We start from the raw sequence: 14,323 nt of genomic DNA on the forward strand, positions 1-14,323 counted from the left end.
CTTTGGTGGTGCTGAAAAAAATTAGCTTCTAAAACGTGGTAATGACCGATTCGATCACCGAAATCTCTACTATCAGATCTAATTTACGAATTTATATCTCTGCGATTTGACTCGACAAATGACACAACGTTTTAACTGAAGACCAAAAACAACAGTGTATAAATCTAAAATTGTTTGCCTTTTGAAGACTTCAAAATATGAAACCCTCAAGACAAATCGGTCGATTTAAACGTAAAATTGCGCTTGGCTTAAAAATACAAAAAATCGTCAGATGCTGGTGATAGAGTGCGTCAGAAGCCACTTGATTTTCTGTACCCGGTGCAAACATGTTTGCAGGAAAGGTGGCAGCTTCTACAGTATTACATTTTTATTACGCTTTGAGGTTGTGGACTGCGTGAAAAACAATACAGTTGAGAACGACTGCAACGTAAATTTGTTTCATGGACTCATTTTTTTACTCTGTAAGGTGAAGTCTCACTTCGAGCTTGGTATCCTACCGACGAACTGTCCTTTTCCATTGTCTGTTCTCTATTGTCCTAAATGAAGGGTATGCCCCTATTTTGATTTAATAAGGTTTTCTCTGTTTTCTCGTGTTTTCAAAACAAACTGGTTCTTTGACCTGCACGTGTTTCGCTAATTCATATAACATCGTAAGTTACGCCCAGAGCGTCAATCTTGACATACCATAGGAAGTTAGATCTGTAAAATGAAGTTCCGAAGCACCCGTGGATCTGATCAGCTGATTACCTTTGAAGAGACATTGTTATCGGCCTATGGAAAAGATGGAGGAATGTGGATGGCTGAACGTGTTCCTGAAAGTTAGCATTAACATATTAATTTACATGTTATTTTCACCATTAAATTACATAAATTTTGCATATGTGGAAACTTAAAAAAACTCTTTTGTAGCGTTGACGCGTTTTTTACATTGGTGGTGTTTCTTATCGTATTTGTTGCATAGTCGTTTTATAAACCAACATCACCAAATACAATTTGTGTAGTTTCCTTGGAAACCCTAAAAGATTGGAAACATCTTTCTTACATTGAAGTTGTGCAGAAAGTTGTTGCTTTGCATGTTTCAGAAGATGAGATTCCCTATAAAGAGCAAGAGGGTGAGTTTTTGTGAGTTGTCAACATTGTTGAGTTGTCAACATTGTTAAATGATAATCTATTTTGTTAATGCATTATGAGATTTGTAAAAGCTTGGTTGTTGCACTGCACTACAACAACAACTAAAAATATTGCAATAAAAATTAGTTCGTCTTTAGTATAGAGCAGTGGTTCTCAAACTTTTTTGACCGCGACCAAAATCTGAGTTTTATGAACATCTCACGACCCAAGTCTCAAACATCTAAAAATGTATTTTTTTGATATGCATGAAATAGAAAAAGACACAGACAGCCAGTTGTAGTACACAGTACTATGAAACAATTTATTACAAACAAATGATTTATTTTTTTAATGTGATTGGTAAAACTGAAATTTTTCCTTCATAATATCTTCAATGCACGGCTCTCTTTTCATTCGGGAGACCACTTGATATTTATATATTTAGTGAAAGGTCTGTGATTCGACTTTTCGATAACGAGACTGACTGCAATTTCGAGGCCATGTCGTCGTCGCTTAGGAGTCTGGCCATGTCAAAATGGCTGCAGGCTTAACACGTTGTAGCTTTGCAGCACCATGATCATTGATAGAAGTGAATCCTAATTTTAAAAAATGTTTCCTTGTACGAATACTTACTCATCCTTAAACGCTAACTGTTACATCTCCAAGTTCAGTTTCGCATGATTAACTTGTCCTATTAGTTCTCCTGCTATGACGTAACAATCGCCATGTGCTTTACAGTAAAATTGAAAGGCTATTGTTGGTATGTTGCAATGATTGGTTCATTTTACTGTACAGCGTGGTCGAGTGAGGTGACAATATTACTGCATAAGGTAAATTCGTTGGTGTTTAATTAATGCCGCAATGGTTCGTTCCTTTGGGCAGAATTGAATCACCACAGCGCGACCCATATTTTAACGATATTATATTTTAACCATGTTTGGGTCGCGACCCATACTTTGAGAACCACTGGTATAGAGTGTAGATTTATATTTTTTGCATGGGTGTTACACCAAATTGTAGTTTGGAAACTAATGGTAAATCCTCTGCAGTCATTGACCACACCATTACACAAGTTAATAATACAGTACTGTATGTATCTCAAAGTTAGCAGCTACTTGACAAATGTGGTTCAGCAACTGAACAAGGTGCAATTAGCTCCACATTTTGTTGTGTTGTTAACAGAATTACATTAAAAACTTAGTTGATGTGAGCAGTACAATATCACTTAAAGTTCAGTCACATGAAAATACTGATGGTCAATCCCATTTTAATTCGGAAAAATGGAAGTTCGCATATTGAATTGCCATTGTTTAATTTCCAAATGTCTTCACATTCTCTTGACAGAACGTACTCACATTCTTGGATATTATCATGTTGTTACTATATTTTCAGAACTTTTGAATAGAGCATACCAAAAGTTTAATATCAAAGAGGTTGTCAAAATGGCTGCTTTAACAAAGCAAGTACAAGTTATGGAGCTGTTTCATGGTGAATCTATGGCATTTAAAGATCTTGCAATGTGCTGTGTATCAGAATTTCTCCAGTATTTTCTCGAAAAACGAAAATCATTCTTTACTGCATTCATTGGTAGGTAAAAAATGGCTTTTTTATTGAACAGCATATGCATTGTCTATTAACCTGGCCAAGAAAACTGAAATTTTGCTGTGTCCATATGGTAGGCCTACCATATTTCCATCCCCAAAAAGGAGGACACATTGTTAATAAGAACATGAAAAAATACTTAAAGGGCTCTCCCCAAAATAACAACCTCCGGAATTAGAGGGTATGCAATCGTTCGGATAAAGTTTAACGTTTATCACAAAACTAAAATAAGCTTGTATTCGTTAAAAAATAAGCTGAAGATGTATATTTGACTGTTTGCAAAGGCGTAATTGTCACATATGTGTTTGATAAATCAGAAACTCTTTAAAAAGGAGGACATTTGGGCACTTTTTCTTGTCCGCGGAGGACAACTTAGCTTTTGTTAAAAAGGGGGACATGTCCTCCAAAAAGAGGACATATGGTAGGCCTACCATATGGGAGGGGGGCATACAAGATTTATAAAATTGAAGCCTAATTTACGTTTGTGTCTTTTTTCTGGACAAAATACTGCTCATAAAAATATTCTCATAAACATTTAACTTAAACTTCTAACAGAGATTTTCTTTTGATCAAATTTTCATGCAGCGACATCTGGTGACACTGGAGGCAGTGCTGCATACAGTGTGTGTGGAAAACCTAATATTGATGTGGTTGTTTTGTATCCTCAAACATTTGTAAGTGAAATCCAAGCTATGATGATGACATCAATACCTGACGATAATGTGCATGTGTATGCTGGTAAGATTTTTGGTTCAAATTTATTCTTTTACCGGTGGTTCCCAACCAATAAGGAATTTTATTTTAAAAACCTAAATGGAGGAAATCCACTTTCACTGTTGGACATTGTTTTGTAAAAAAAATTCGAGTTTAGGCAACATGGCCTTTACGTCCATGTAAAACCATCTTAAACACTGTTTGTTCCATTTGGTGCTGTCTATCTATTAAGTATTATATCAAGAAAGCATTAAAATGTTTAAAACTATTAAAAAAGAAACATTTTTGAAAAACAACCACCCCTAAAACTTTGAGAAAAAATTCAAACCATCATACATGATACACACTCCTTATATGGCATGTGCTAATATTTTGTGGTTTAATCTGCAATCCACTTCAAAGAGAATAGCCCAGTAATTCTATAAAAAGCAAATCAATTTATGTAAACAAGATACTTCAATTTATATATTCAATCAGGTATAAATATAAAAGCATTGAGCCAACACATCACAATTACGGCACAAATATTTTATATTTAGATGGGCTCAAAAAAATATGTTTTTAGAATGATAACTAAACTTCCTTTAACCACACAACAGTTATATTTGGTCATTTTGCTGTTTTTTTTTGTTACAGTTGAGGGTGATATGATGGATATTGATGAACTAATGATTGAGATACTTTATGACAAAGAGTTTGTTGCAAACAACAACCTTGGCACAATGAATTCAATCACTTTCTGCCGCCTTATGGTGCAGGTAATTTTTTGATAACCTTAAGTACAAACCAGACATTACATTTTTACTTGTGGCAGAAAATGTAAATGTTTTGAATATTAAAACTTAACTTGACAACTGAATGCTGTTTGAGAAGTTGAACCATGTGGTTTTAGGAAGATTGTAGAAGGGCATTAGCTCTTAGTAATTCCACCAAAATTGCTTTACAGACCCTGTTTTGGGAATTGTACTGTTAAGCTATACAGCCTATGGTAATTTTTATACCTATCCAGCCTGCTGGGAAAAAAAGTTTGTTGACCAATGACCCCTGCTGTAAATAGATATAATATGAAATACCCAATTTTTACATTTTCGGACAATATTTAATTCACTGACAGATAAACTTAGCAAAACGTGTAAATAGTTAAACTTTGTTTGTGAGCTGTTTCAAATGCTTGTGTTTTCAGTTTTTTCTTCTTCCGAGAAGAACTTCATTTAAAAGATTTAAAAAAAATATCATAAAATTATTACTTTTGGCTATAATTTTGTGCAATTTTGACATGTTTGTTTAGATGGCCCATCACATTTGGGCATATTTACAAGCTGCTAAAGTCATTGGTGATTATGTTGACATTGTTGTCCCTACAGGTGGAGCTGGAAATATTACTGGTTGGTGTTTTTATTCTTTGTTTTTTTACTTTTACATTACTGCCTAGATAAACATTCTTGTTTCAGCTTGTTTTTTGGCTCAACTAAGTGGGGTTCCTATCCGAGCTCATGCTGTTACGAATATCAATGATTGCTTTCATCAAATTGTCACAAACAACAGTGCTAAACTAGCCAAAGTAAAGAAAACTCTAGCCCCTGCAATGGATATATCGGTAATGTTATCCTGCTTTACCTCTTGGTGTTAAGGAGCTCCAAAAGTCACGTGAATTGGGTTGTTTTATTTTTACTCTTTCAGTTTCCAGGAAATTTTGAAAGGGTAATATGGCTGGCATCAAACCAATCAGGTGAAATTGTTTCTGCAGCTATCAATACTTTTCTGAATGGAGAGGAAATGCATTTGCCAGAATTTGTTCATAACAAAGTAAGGTTTTGGTCTTTTACCTTTTAAGAGTTTATTGAGTTTAATTGCAACCAAAAAGGGCTGGAACCCACAATTTCTAACTTGTATTTGATGTTGAACAAAATGTTGTAAAGTTAAAATAAGAGATCAGATGTGCATTTCATAGAAAATTAAACTTACCTTTCGTTTTTGGTTTGAGGAAAACATAATAGTGATCAACTTCTTGTTACGTCATGTATAACTTATATCTTAATAACATTGTCACAGATGTTTGTGCTTTAAATAACTACGGGTTAGCCCAGATACAGAAAACCTTTTTGCTCATAAAGGCTATCCAACAATTCCTGTTTTTTTATGTGATAAGCACAATTTCCAGCAATGAAAATACATAACCATTTTGTTCTGTTTACTTATTTCTTGGTTGAGCTCTTCCCCAGTTATTGCCACTTATTTTTCTTGTCTGTCAATTTTGTTATTGTGTAATTTTTTTCTAAATGTTTTAATTGACAGATCCAAAAATATATGCAAACTGCAATTATTGACCAGGAGGGAATCAAGTCAGCTATGTTGAAATGCTACTCAGAACACAAATATTTTGTCTGTCCACATACGGCTACAGCACTTTCCTACATTTTCACGAGGTCTGTTTTTTTTTTCTTTTACATGATTTTTGTATGATTTTAAAGCACTTCTAAATAGATAACAATCAGAATACATCATTTTAAGTTTAAAGATTATATGGTGTGCATTTGTATCATGTACCAAATTAACTTTGAGGAGGTAATTATATACCAGCAGAACATGGTTATTTTAAGGGCTTCGCAAAATAGTAATGGCTAACTATAATTAAAAAATGCATTTTAGAAACTTGGACAAGGATTATAAAAATGTGGTTGCCATGGCTACAGCCCATCCAGCAAAATTTCCAGAAATATTGGAATCTGTTGGTTTGCCACCAGTGCCTTCCACAATAGTTGATGGCATAAGAAAACAGGAAAAACGGTAAAAATCTTTTTTTATAAATCGATTATTAAAAGACACTGATATACCACATGGTTTGTTTGCAAACTTGACTGCAAAACAGAGCTTTTCAGTCAATCAAAAATGAGTATTCATCAACACATTGTTGTGGTGTTTTTGTTACAAAGCATCTGAGTTGATTTGCCAATGATGGCCAACCTTTTGACATAAGGTTTCAGATGTGCTATAAATCTTTTATGTTTGGTGCATGTGGGATATGCCATAGGTTGGCCACCCCTGACAAAAAGTTTTTGATGAAAGTGCATGTTTAGGAATGAGCTTAATCTTTTTTTTTAGGATCTTAATAAAATCCTAATGTTTACAACATGTGATTTATCATTTTAAGAAGGTTAACTTCCTTTCAGCTGAAGTTGATTATAACTCAAATGAATTGATTGAAAAAGTTTGTAAAGTGCACAAATTAAGAGAAATATCAATTGGGGCCTTGTTTTGACCAAGACCTTCACTGTCATGTGGTTTACACTTCACCATAGAAAACATTTGTAATGCAAAAGGGGACCCTATGTAAAGTATATGTTCATTTCAATATGCATATTTGACATGGATTTTTTTTCACTTTAGTCCCAAACTGTTGAATTATATTAGTTGCTTCACTGCAAATACTTGTTAGGTGTCTTAAACTGGAGAAGGACTCAAACTGGAGAGATTTAATATGCAAAAAAATAGTGGACATCACTGCCAAGCATCAAGCAAATAATAAATCCTTACTTTGTAACTAACACAATCATGATTTTCATGCTTTTATAAAGATACACCGAGACATTTCTCCCTGTATATGCTTGCATTTTAAAACTAAACATAACAAATACATGTACATATTTATTATTCTATTGTCAGAAATTATTCAAAATAGTTAGAAGGTAATGTCTGAATGAAATATTTTAACTACCTGTATTTGTCTTTGTAGTCTAAATGCATTGTAACAAACTCTCTTGTGAACTTCAGTCACATAACACCTTAATAAGGGGTGGGGTATAATACAGGGGTGGTTCGTTAAACGCAAATTTTTCTGAAGATTTTAGCTTTTTTAGCTGAGCTATATAGTTGGTCCACCGCATGACCTAGTTACACAATGTGATTTTGCGCGTTTTTGTTGTTTGCATTTTAGTGTTTCGCTGCCGTGCCGTACACAAGCCTTTTTATTTCATTGGTGAAAGTTTCTTTGTTTTGAAAGTTTTTTGTTATGCTTTTACTGCAGTGGCCTTTAATGGTTGTTGAGTGCAATAACATAGCCCTCTGGGGAAACTATAGAATTTAGACTGATTATTGTATAATTAAAACGTTAATGAGCGCCGGAAACGGATTTCACTATCTTAACGCTTTGCATAAAAATCTTTTGCAGAAGTGTATTTGTGCAAACTGGCATATTTGCTGCTTCAATGCACACTGCAACGCTCTGTTGAGCAATAAACTTGCATGCCGCGAGCAATGTGGTAAAAGCGGAACCAGTCTGGTAAACAGGATCAGTTACTTTTACAAGTAGACAGGAAGGTATTGGACAATACCCAATCTGTTGCACAGCAAAAGCATGACTGAATTCGCTAATTTAGGAGTAGCAGTTCACAAAAGACCAGACGGAAGCACACCATGCGATTTGCTCGTGGTAAACCTATTGTACAAAAAAATGATGGTTTAATTTGGTGTTATTGGCGGTAACCGGCGCAAAGACTAATTGTTTAAAGCCAATTGCAATATATTGCGTTGCTTAAAATGTCTTATTGCCTTTTTTAGGTGGAACGTCCTGTTGTTGAACCTGAAGACAATGGTAAAATTTTGAAAACGTTTAATAATTTTATTTTTTATGGACAAAAATCTAGTCGGGCGTAAGTTAACGTTTGATAAGGTGGGGAAATAACTGTTTTATAATGGTTGTGAAGTTTATTTCGCTTGTTGCATGAACACAATGGCAGTAAATCACCAAACCGGAAATAGTTGCGTAATGTTAAAACGTTTTCGAGCTCAAAGCAGTGAAGGGCAATGTTGGTGGTTCGTGACTGACTGCTGCAGCTACATCCTTTATAACGCATTTTATGACGGTAGCTTACATTTTAGGAAAAGAGACGGGATTGAATTTGCAAAGTTGGTTAGTTTTCTGCCTTTTAATTCATTCTTTGACTGAATCTTGTTGGCAGAGGTTTTGCTTCACATCAATTCGGTTGGTATTTGTGGTTCTGACGTGTCGGTGTGGAGAAAAGGCAGACTGGCTCATCTGGCGCTCGAAGGTCCTTTGGTTCTTGGTCACGAGTCCTCAGGAAAAGTTTTACGTTGCGGCAAAAACGTTAAACATCTCATACCAGGTATTTTTAGGTTTAAAAACACTGAACTATGTCACTAGAACGATATCAATAAGGGTTACTCCAACTTTTGAGGGTAAAAGTGGTATATATCACAAAAATATATGCTGAATTTAGTGCCCCACAGGGTCATTCAAATGTACACAAATTTAGAGAAGTTCAGGTCACCTTTTTTTCAAAAATCTTGCCCTTTTGTGTGATGTTTAATCTTAACTGAACGACCTGTTAATAACCGGTTGCCTGTTCTAGGGGACCGAGTTGCTATTGAGCCAGGATACCCGTTACGACAGGACGAGTTTGCCAAAGTTGGACGATACAACTTGAGTGATCAGTATTTCTGCTCTATACCGATGTCCAATGGATGCCTGCAGCGATACTTCACTTATCCTGCCGACTACTGCTACAAGTTAGTTTGATTATACACTTATTTTTGCACTCTTAAATACACTTGGTGAGTGTTTCGCTTGTAATATTAACATTTTTATTATACATCTGTAATGCAAAATATGTGTCACGAAATCAAGAGATAACCAAACCGAACTGTCCTGTATCATACCGTGGAATTTAAACTAACAAGGCAGCCTATATCGTAAGGTTAACTATATCTTGGTTGATCTTGAGCAAAACAACGTTTTAAAAGTAATTAATCAGTAAGGATTATGACAGCTAGTTTGGTTCATTTTCAAAATATAAACTGTGACCTAAATATTTGTTTCTGCTAGAAACTATTGAAGAAAGAAAGCAATCGCCCCTCGTCCCAAATGAACACAGTAGGCTACCCTTCGCAGGTTTTTATGTTTTTTGGAATCGATTTTTTATGGTAGGCTTCCTGACAACGTGAGTTTCGAGGAAGGAGCTTTGGTAGAACCTCTTTCGGTTGCTATTCATGCTTGTAGAAGAGCAGAAGTCCAACTTGGTCATAATGTGTTGGTGTGTGGGGCTGGACCGATAGGTTTGGTGTCACTGATTGTAGCAAAGGCGATGGGTGCCGCAAAAGTTATAGTAACAGGTAAGGTAAGTCTAGAAAAAATATTGTGAAATCATCAACTACATTTTTATTATTTGGACTTTATGGAACTATTTTATCACTTTAGCTTATCCCGGGCGCAAGCGAAATGAAACGGTTCTACAAATTGGGTATGCTTTAGCTTTTACTCAAAAAAACTTACCAGGCGGCATTTCTAATGTGCATCTGATTTTGTGTGTTCAGATTATTTTGCATTTGGTGGGTGTGTTTCAGATATGCTTGAAAACAGACTGGAAGTTGCGAAATCGCTTGGTGCGGATTTCATCCATAAGGTTTCGAAGGGCGAATCTCCGATGGAAACTGCTCGTATCGTTGAAAATCTTCTCGGCTGCATGCCAGAACGCACCATTGAATGCACTGGAGCCGAAGCAGCAGTACAAACTGGAATTTACGTGGGAAACTGTTGTTTATGTGCATTATTGCTGTCCGTTCACGTTCTTTATCCCCCACCCCCTCCTATATCCCATCAGCATTGAATATAATTGTTGATGTAATAAGTCAAGCACTCCAGAGTTGGCCCTAGCTCGAAACCCGGCCCGAACCCGTTTTTTTAAGAACCCCGTAAGGCCAGAAAGTTTGATTGAAAGGCTTATACATTAACGCCCCAGAAAAGACCAAGACAACAAACACAATAGACAATAATAGACCTTTGGTTATGAACAAAGCGTTTTAGGGCTGTTTGACATTTAGTCAGGTCCAGCAACTGGCTACTTGGTTAGTTAAATCAATTCAAAATATACTGACACAGAGTGTTAAGTCAGGCCCGAATCAAACCCGTGTTTTTGATAAAACCTAAGCCCGACCCCGGCCCGAACTTGATGATTTATGAAACCTAAGCCCGACCCGACATACAACTCTGAAGCACTATTTAAAAAGCAAGCTTGATTTAATAATTTGACAATTCTGCAGGCTACCAGGTCAGGGGGTTGCCTTATGTTGATTGGAATTGGTCCTTCAGAGTCCATCAATGTTCCAATTGTAAACGCTGCCGTACGTGAAGTGGACATAAAAGGCTGCATCAAATACTGCAACACGTAAGAGCAAGTTAAGATCATTTTGGAAATAAGAAACAAACCGCTAGATGTCACTGTTAGTTAAAAAAACATTTTTTATTTCACTTTTGCATTGGGATTGGGTGAAATTTAGCCAGATAAGTATTTGACCTAATGGTCCAACGTACGTGTTATATATTGAAATCTGTTTTAAAAATCCGCTGGCAATGTACTGTAAAATCGCTTGTTAGACATAATAAGGTGAATGTGCTCGTCTTTGTGCTCAAGGAATCGTCTTTATTGTTAACTCCTGTCTTTGAATTTGGCAAAGGTGGCCGACCGCTATTCAAATGATATCGTCCGGCCAAGTAAACGTGAAACCGCTCGTAACGCACCGTTTTCCACTCGAAGACGCGATCGAAGCTTTTAATGCCAACCTTACCGGAAAAGGAATCAAGATAATGATTAAATGCGACCCAACTGATCGAGGAATATAGAAAACTAGAGTTATGCAAAAAACAGAAGAGGCCTCTAACACCAAATTCAGCTTTCAAGCATGCGACATGCACTAACACTTCCCTGCGCATATGCTCTTAATTAACAAAGAGAACTAGAATCGCATTGATCTTGTTATCACGCTTTGTGTGTATTTACCGCTTTAACCAAACCGCTTTGCTGACATTTGTATAGTTTTGAACATGCATTTAACACTTTGGAGAAAATAAAAGCGTAGGACGTTTGGTCTCGAGTGGGCGACATCACATGCTCCCCTGTTTACAAGAAAACAAATCGTTGGCCGAATGGCTGACCCATACACAGACATGACCCATATATAGACAAAAACAACCTGTTCAGGATTCGTCCCCGGGAGGGTTCGAACCCCGTGACAAACAAATCTTTCTCTGTAAGTTATAGCATAGCAAAAACACTCTATAAAGCGGAAAATTCTTTTATATTTCGAAGTACAGCAATTCGATTTTACCACTCTTAACGAGCAGCAAGGCCGTTTTAAAAAAGTTTTTGTGTAAACGACGTTGCTCGTAAAAGATCGTAAACCCAAGTAGAAAGGTACACAAGGCCGGCATCAGCGTGTTGTAACACGTCCAGGGGCTTAGTCAAAGAAATATATGTCCCGGTGCCCAATATCAATACTTGGGCATTGTACTCAACTCCTGTATATTTACCTTTGACAACAGAAATTGTGGTTGCTTTAATTCGTGGCAATCGCTCAACGTAGTATTGCTACTCAAGGGCGCGGAGTTGTGACCATTTGTGGATACTCAAGGGCACTTAAGCATCGGTCGACGAGGGATAGTTTAAATGCCACAAACGAAAGTTTCCCCTGTTTTTTTACTCTCCAGTTTCGCGGTTGTTACTAGCAATCAGATAAACGTTTTGCGGTATCTTAGCTTTAACGTATTATCCGTGTCAGGAGAGCCATTGTGAATTGCGAAGGTTTTTTTGAACATTGATCAGCAGGCTAATTTGAGATTGATGTTGAAGTGTGTAAGTTGTGTGTGTTGTGCATTGTAGACAAGTATAGTAAAACATTCGATTGATACACACGAGGGAAATGCGCATTTGGTAGTTTCTATAAAATTTACCAAAACGATAGAAGGTTGTTCATTTTGGTAACACTCACAATTTTGTAAATACGGGATTATTCAAATGTCACTAATTAATTATTTGTACCTTAACCAGTCAAAACGTTTGTCAAGAAATGATTTATTATATGCAGCATAAGTACTTAAATGATTTCTTCCCGAAAACAATTAAGTGCGCCACATTGAAATACTTACGTTTTGCTCGGGACGGTTACTCAGCACAGGTATATGTCCGCTGCTGTTTTCGGAAACTGTAGTTTCAAATACGGTCAATGACTCTGAGAAATGCCGGAGAAGCGAAGCGGAAAACATGCGAAAACTCGCACCAAAGGCTCTTTCTCACGTACTATGTTCACTGCACTAAGCGGAAGCCTGTGTAAATAATCCTTTGTTGAGGTTGACGTAAAGCTTGAGTTGGCCGACCGCATCTTCAAGCTTGTTTTCGTAGGTTTTTCTCAAACCACATTTATTGCCTTATTAATATGCTGTAAAACTTGAGATATCTTTTAAGTTGTACAAGGTGTCCTAAAAGTTTCTATTGTGAAATGAAGACTTAATGGCAAATAAAACGGCCAAAATGGACGTAAAAAGCGACATGATATAAAATTCAAACGTTTTGGCAAATGCTCATGCCATCATCAGTGATATGTGAAAATACAATGGTGCACATGTGCAGTGAACAAATTCGAAATGATATGTGGCTGATTTGGTTCAACAATAACTTCCACATTTGAGCCACAATTATTCGGAATTCGATAAAACGTAATCTTGTATTGTATAAAAGTCGACACAATAAAACTTTGTGCACTTGCTTAGACCTGTGTAATGAACAACAAAGTCAACCTCTTAACGGTAAAGTTATACAAAAAATAAACGTTGCAAACAAATGCGTTTGGAATTTATTATCACAATCAGCAGACGTTGCTTTAGTGACGTCAGACTTGTGACGGTTACACACGTGATTACAGATAACAGCTGTCAGAAGTTTACCGCAATTGGAATTTTCGCAGTTGTTTGTCCTAGCCAAAGCTTGCGACAGTTACGTATGCGTTTTGAGCATAAAGGCGCGACGCTTTAGATAGCCCCAGGCCCACGCCGCATAACTCTATCGCTATCAAGCGTTTTCTCAAACTTTTATTGCCAGTGTCGGCGATGGGCTGATGCTGCGAAGTTTGCAGTTACAGAAGGGATTTGGTTTGGCAGGTATACGACTGCTATTTGTTCTGGTTCACATGTGAGTTTTAAGTGGGTTTGGGAACATATTTTTGTTAGGGTTGATGCAATCCACTGCCATAGGTATTTGTTTCAATCGCAATTTATTGTTTGTCGCTTTTGCAGCCACATAGGTGGTTATCGTAACAGATTAGACTGTGTTCGAAGTGAAAAGTATGATAGTGACTCGTTGCCCACAAAGTCCTCTAAATAGTGTGGCTTGTATAAGCTATTGATCAATACGACGTAAGTAAGACCGCCCATAACAAAGGAATCAATTTCCTTCGGCGCACGATAGTGTTTACACAAGCTGCGTGCAAGTTGGGCAGGAACATTCATACAGTTGCGCTTTAGCTCGGCAAACCCATTTTCACAGGCAATTGTTTGTTGTTTAACCGAGGTACGTCGTTAGGTATTTTAACAGGATTAATAAGTTACGCAGGTCGGGGTTTTAAATTTCACAGTTACCGATCATTGTGCTTTGTTACCAGAAAAAAAAAGTTAAGTTTGTAAGCAGTTTTATCATTTTAACTTGTACATTGAGCTAATTCAAATTAGTATTACGTTTAAATTAAGGAAAATATTGACGGTTTTATATATGCAACATATAGTACATTTATGCAGTGAGAAACAAAGTGTTCTTGTGAAGTTCTCTTTTAAAATTAACGAATTGTCAAAAACACATTGTTAACGGAACTTTCAATGCTAGTAAAGTTTTGGCGAAGCTTAAAGCAACACCCAAGCATGCCCGGTTGTTTATTTATTTATTGTTAGATGTGACTTCTTTGAGGCTATGTTGACAGACCAGAGTTGTATTTTGGATTTCTGAGCGGTTGTGCACGTCAAGTATTCATTTTAGTTTCACATTCTTTTCAGAAACCGGTTACCAGAAACAGGCACGTAAAATTTGTAAACATCAAGGTCATCGATCTCAATTCTCTT

General features: G+C 36.5%; 2 protein-coding genes across 6 annotated transcripts; both read left to right on the plus strand.

The window, feature by feature from the left end:
• The first annotated feature begins 72 nt into the window (after positions 1–72).
• On the plus strand, positions 73–7,661 carry LOC145215601 (threonine synthase-like 2). Of its 2 annotated transcripts, none has more exons than XM_080084330.1 (11): positions 73–818; positions 1,002–1,112; positions 2,503–2,697; positions 3,298–3,450; positions 4,063–4,184; positions 4,715–4,811; positions 4,878–5,023; positions 5,107–5,232; positions 5,722–5,852; positions 6,076–6,213; positions 7,595–7,661. In XM_080084330.1, exons 1-11 carry the CDS (start codon positions 707–709, stop codon positions 7,653–7,655), a joined length of 1,392 nt encoding a protein of 463 aa, XP_079940456.1. In that variant the 5' UTR covers positions 73–706; the 3' UTR covers positions 7,656–7,661. The 2 variants fall into 2 exon arrangements, with proteins under 2 accessions (XP_079940456.1, XP_079940447.1); XM_080084321.1 differs by lacking the exon at positions 7,595–7,661 and adding an exon at positions 6,863–7,394.
• Positions 7,662–7,711: 50 nt separating this feature from the next.
• On the plus strand, positions 7,712–14,322 carry LOC145215614 (sorbitol dehydrogenase-like). 4 transcript variants are annotated; one of them, XM_080084361.1, is made up of 8 exons: positions 7,715–7,855; positions 7,984–8,017; positions 8,385–8,549; positions 8,796–8,952; positions 9,371–9,555; positions 9,787–9,965; positions 10,483–10,607; positions 14,258–14,322. In XM_080084361.1, the coding sequence occupies exons 1-8, from the start codon at positions 7,781–7,783 to the stop codon at positions 14,283–14,285; spliced, it is 948 nt and encodes a 315-aa protein (XP_079940487.1). In that variant the 5' UTR covers positions 7,715–7,780; the 3' UTR covers positions 14,286–14,322. The 4 variants fall into 4 exon arrangements, with proteins under 4 accessions (XP_079940471.1, XP_079940479.1, XP_079940487.1 ...); XM_080084339.1 differs by lacking the exon at positions 14,258–14,322 and adding an exon at positions 10,897–11,305; XM_080084353.1 differs by lacking the exon at positions 14,258–14,322 and having other exon boundaries at positions 7,713–7,855; positions 9,641–9,965; positions 10,483–10,571.
• The last annotated feature ends 1 nt before the right edge of the window (position 14,323 follows it).

This window comes from Phallusia mammillata, chromosome 1 (assembly GCF_965637545.1).
Source record: "Phallusia mammillata chromosome 1, kaPhaMamm4.hap1.1, whole genome shotgun sequence".
NCBI classification, from domain to species: Eukaryota; Metazoa; Chordata; class Ascidiacea; order Phlebobranchia; family Ascidiidae; genus Phallusia; species Phallusia mammillata.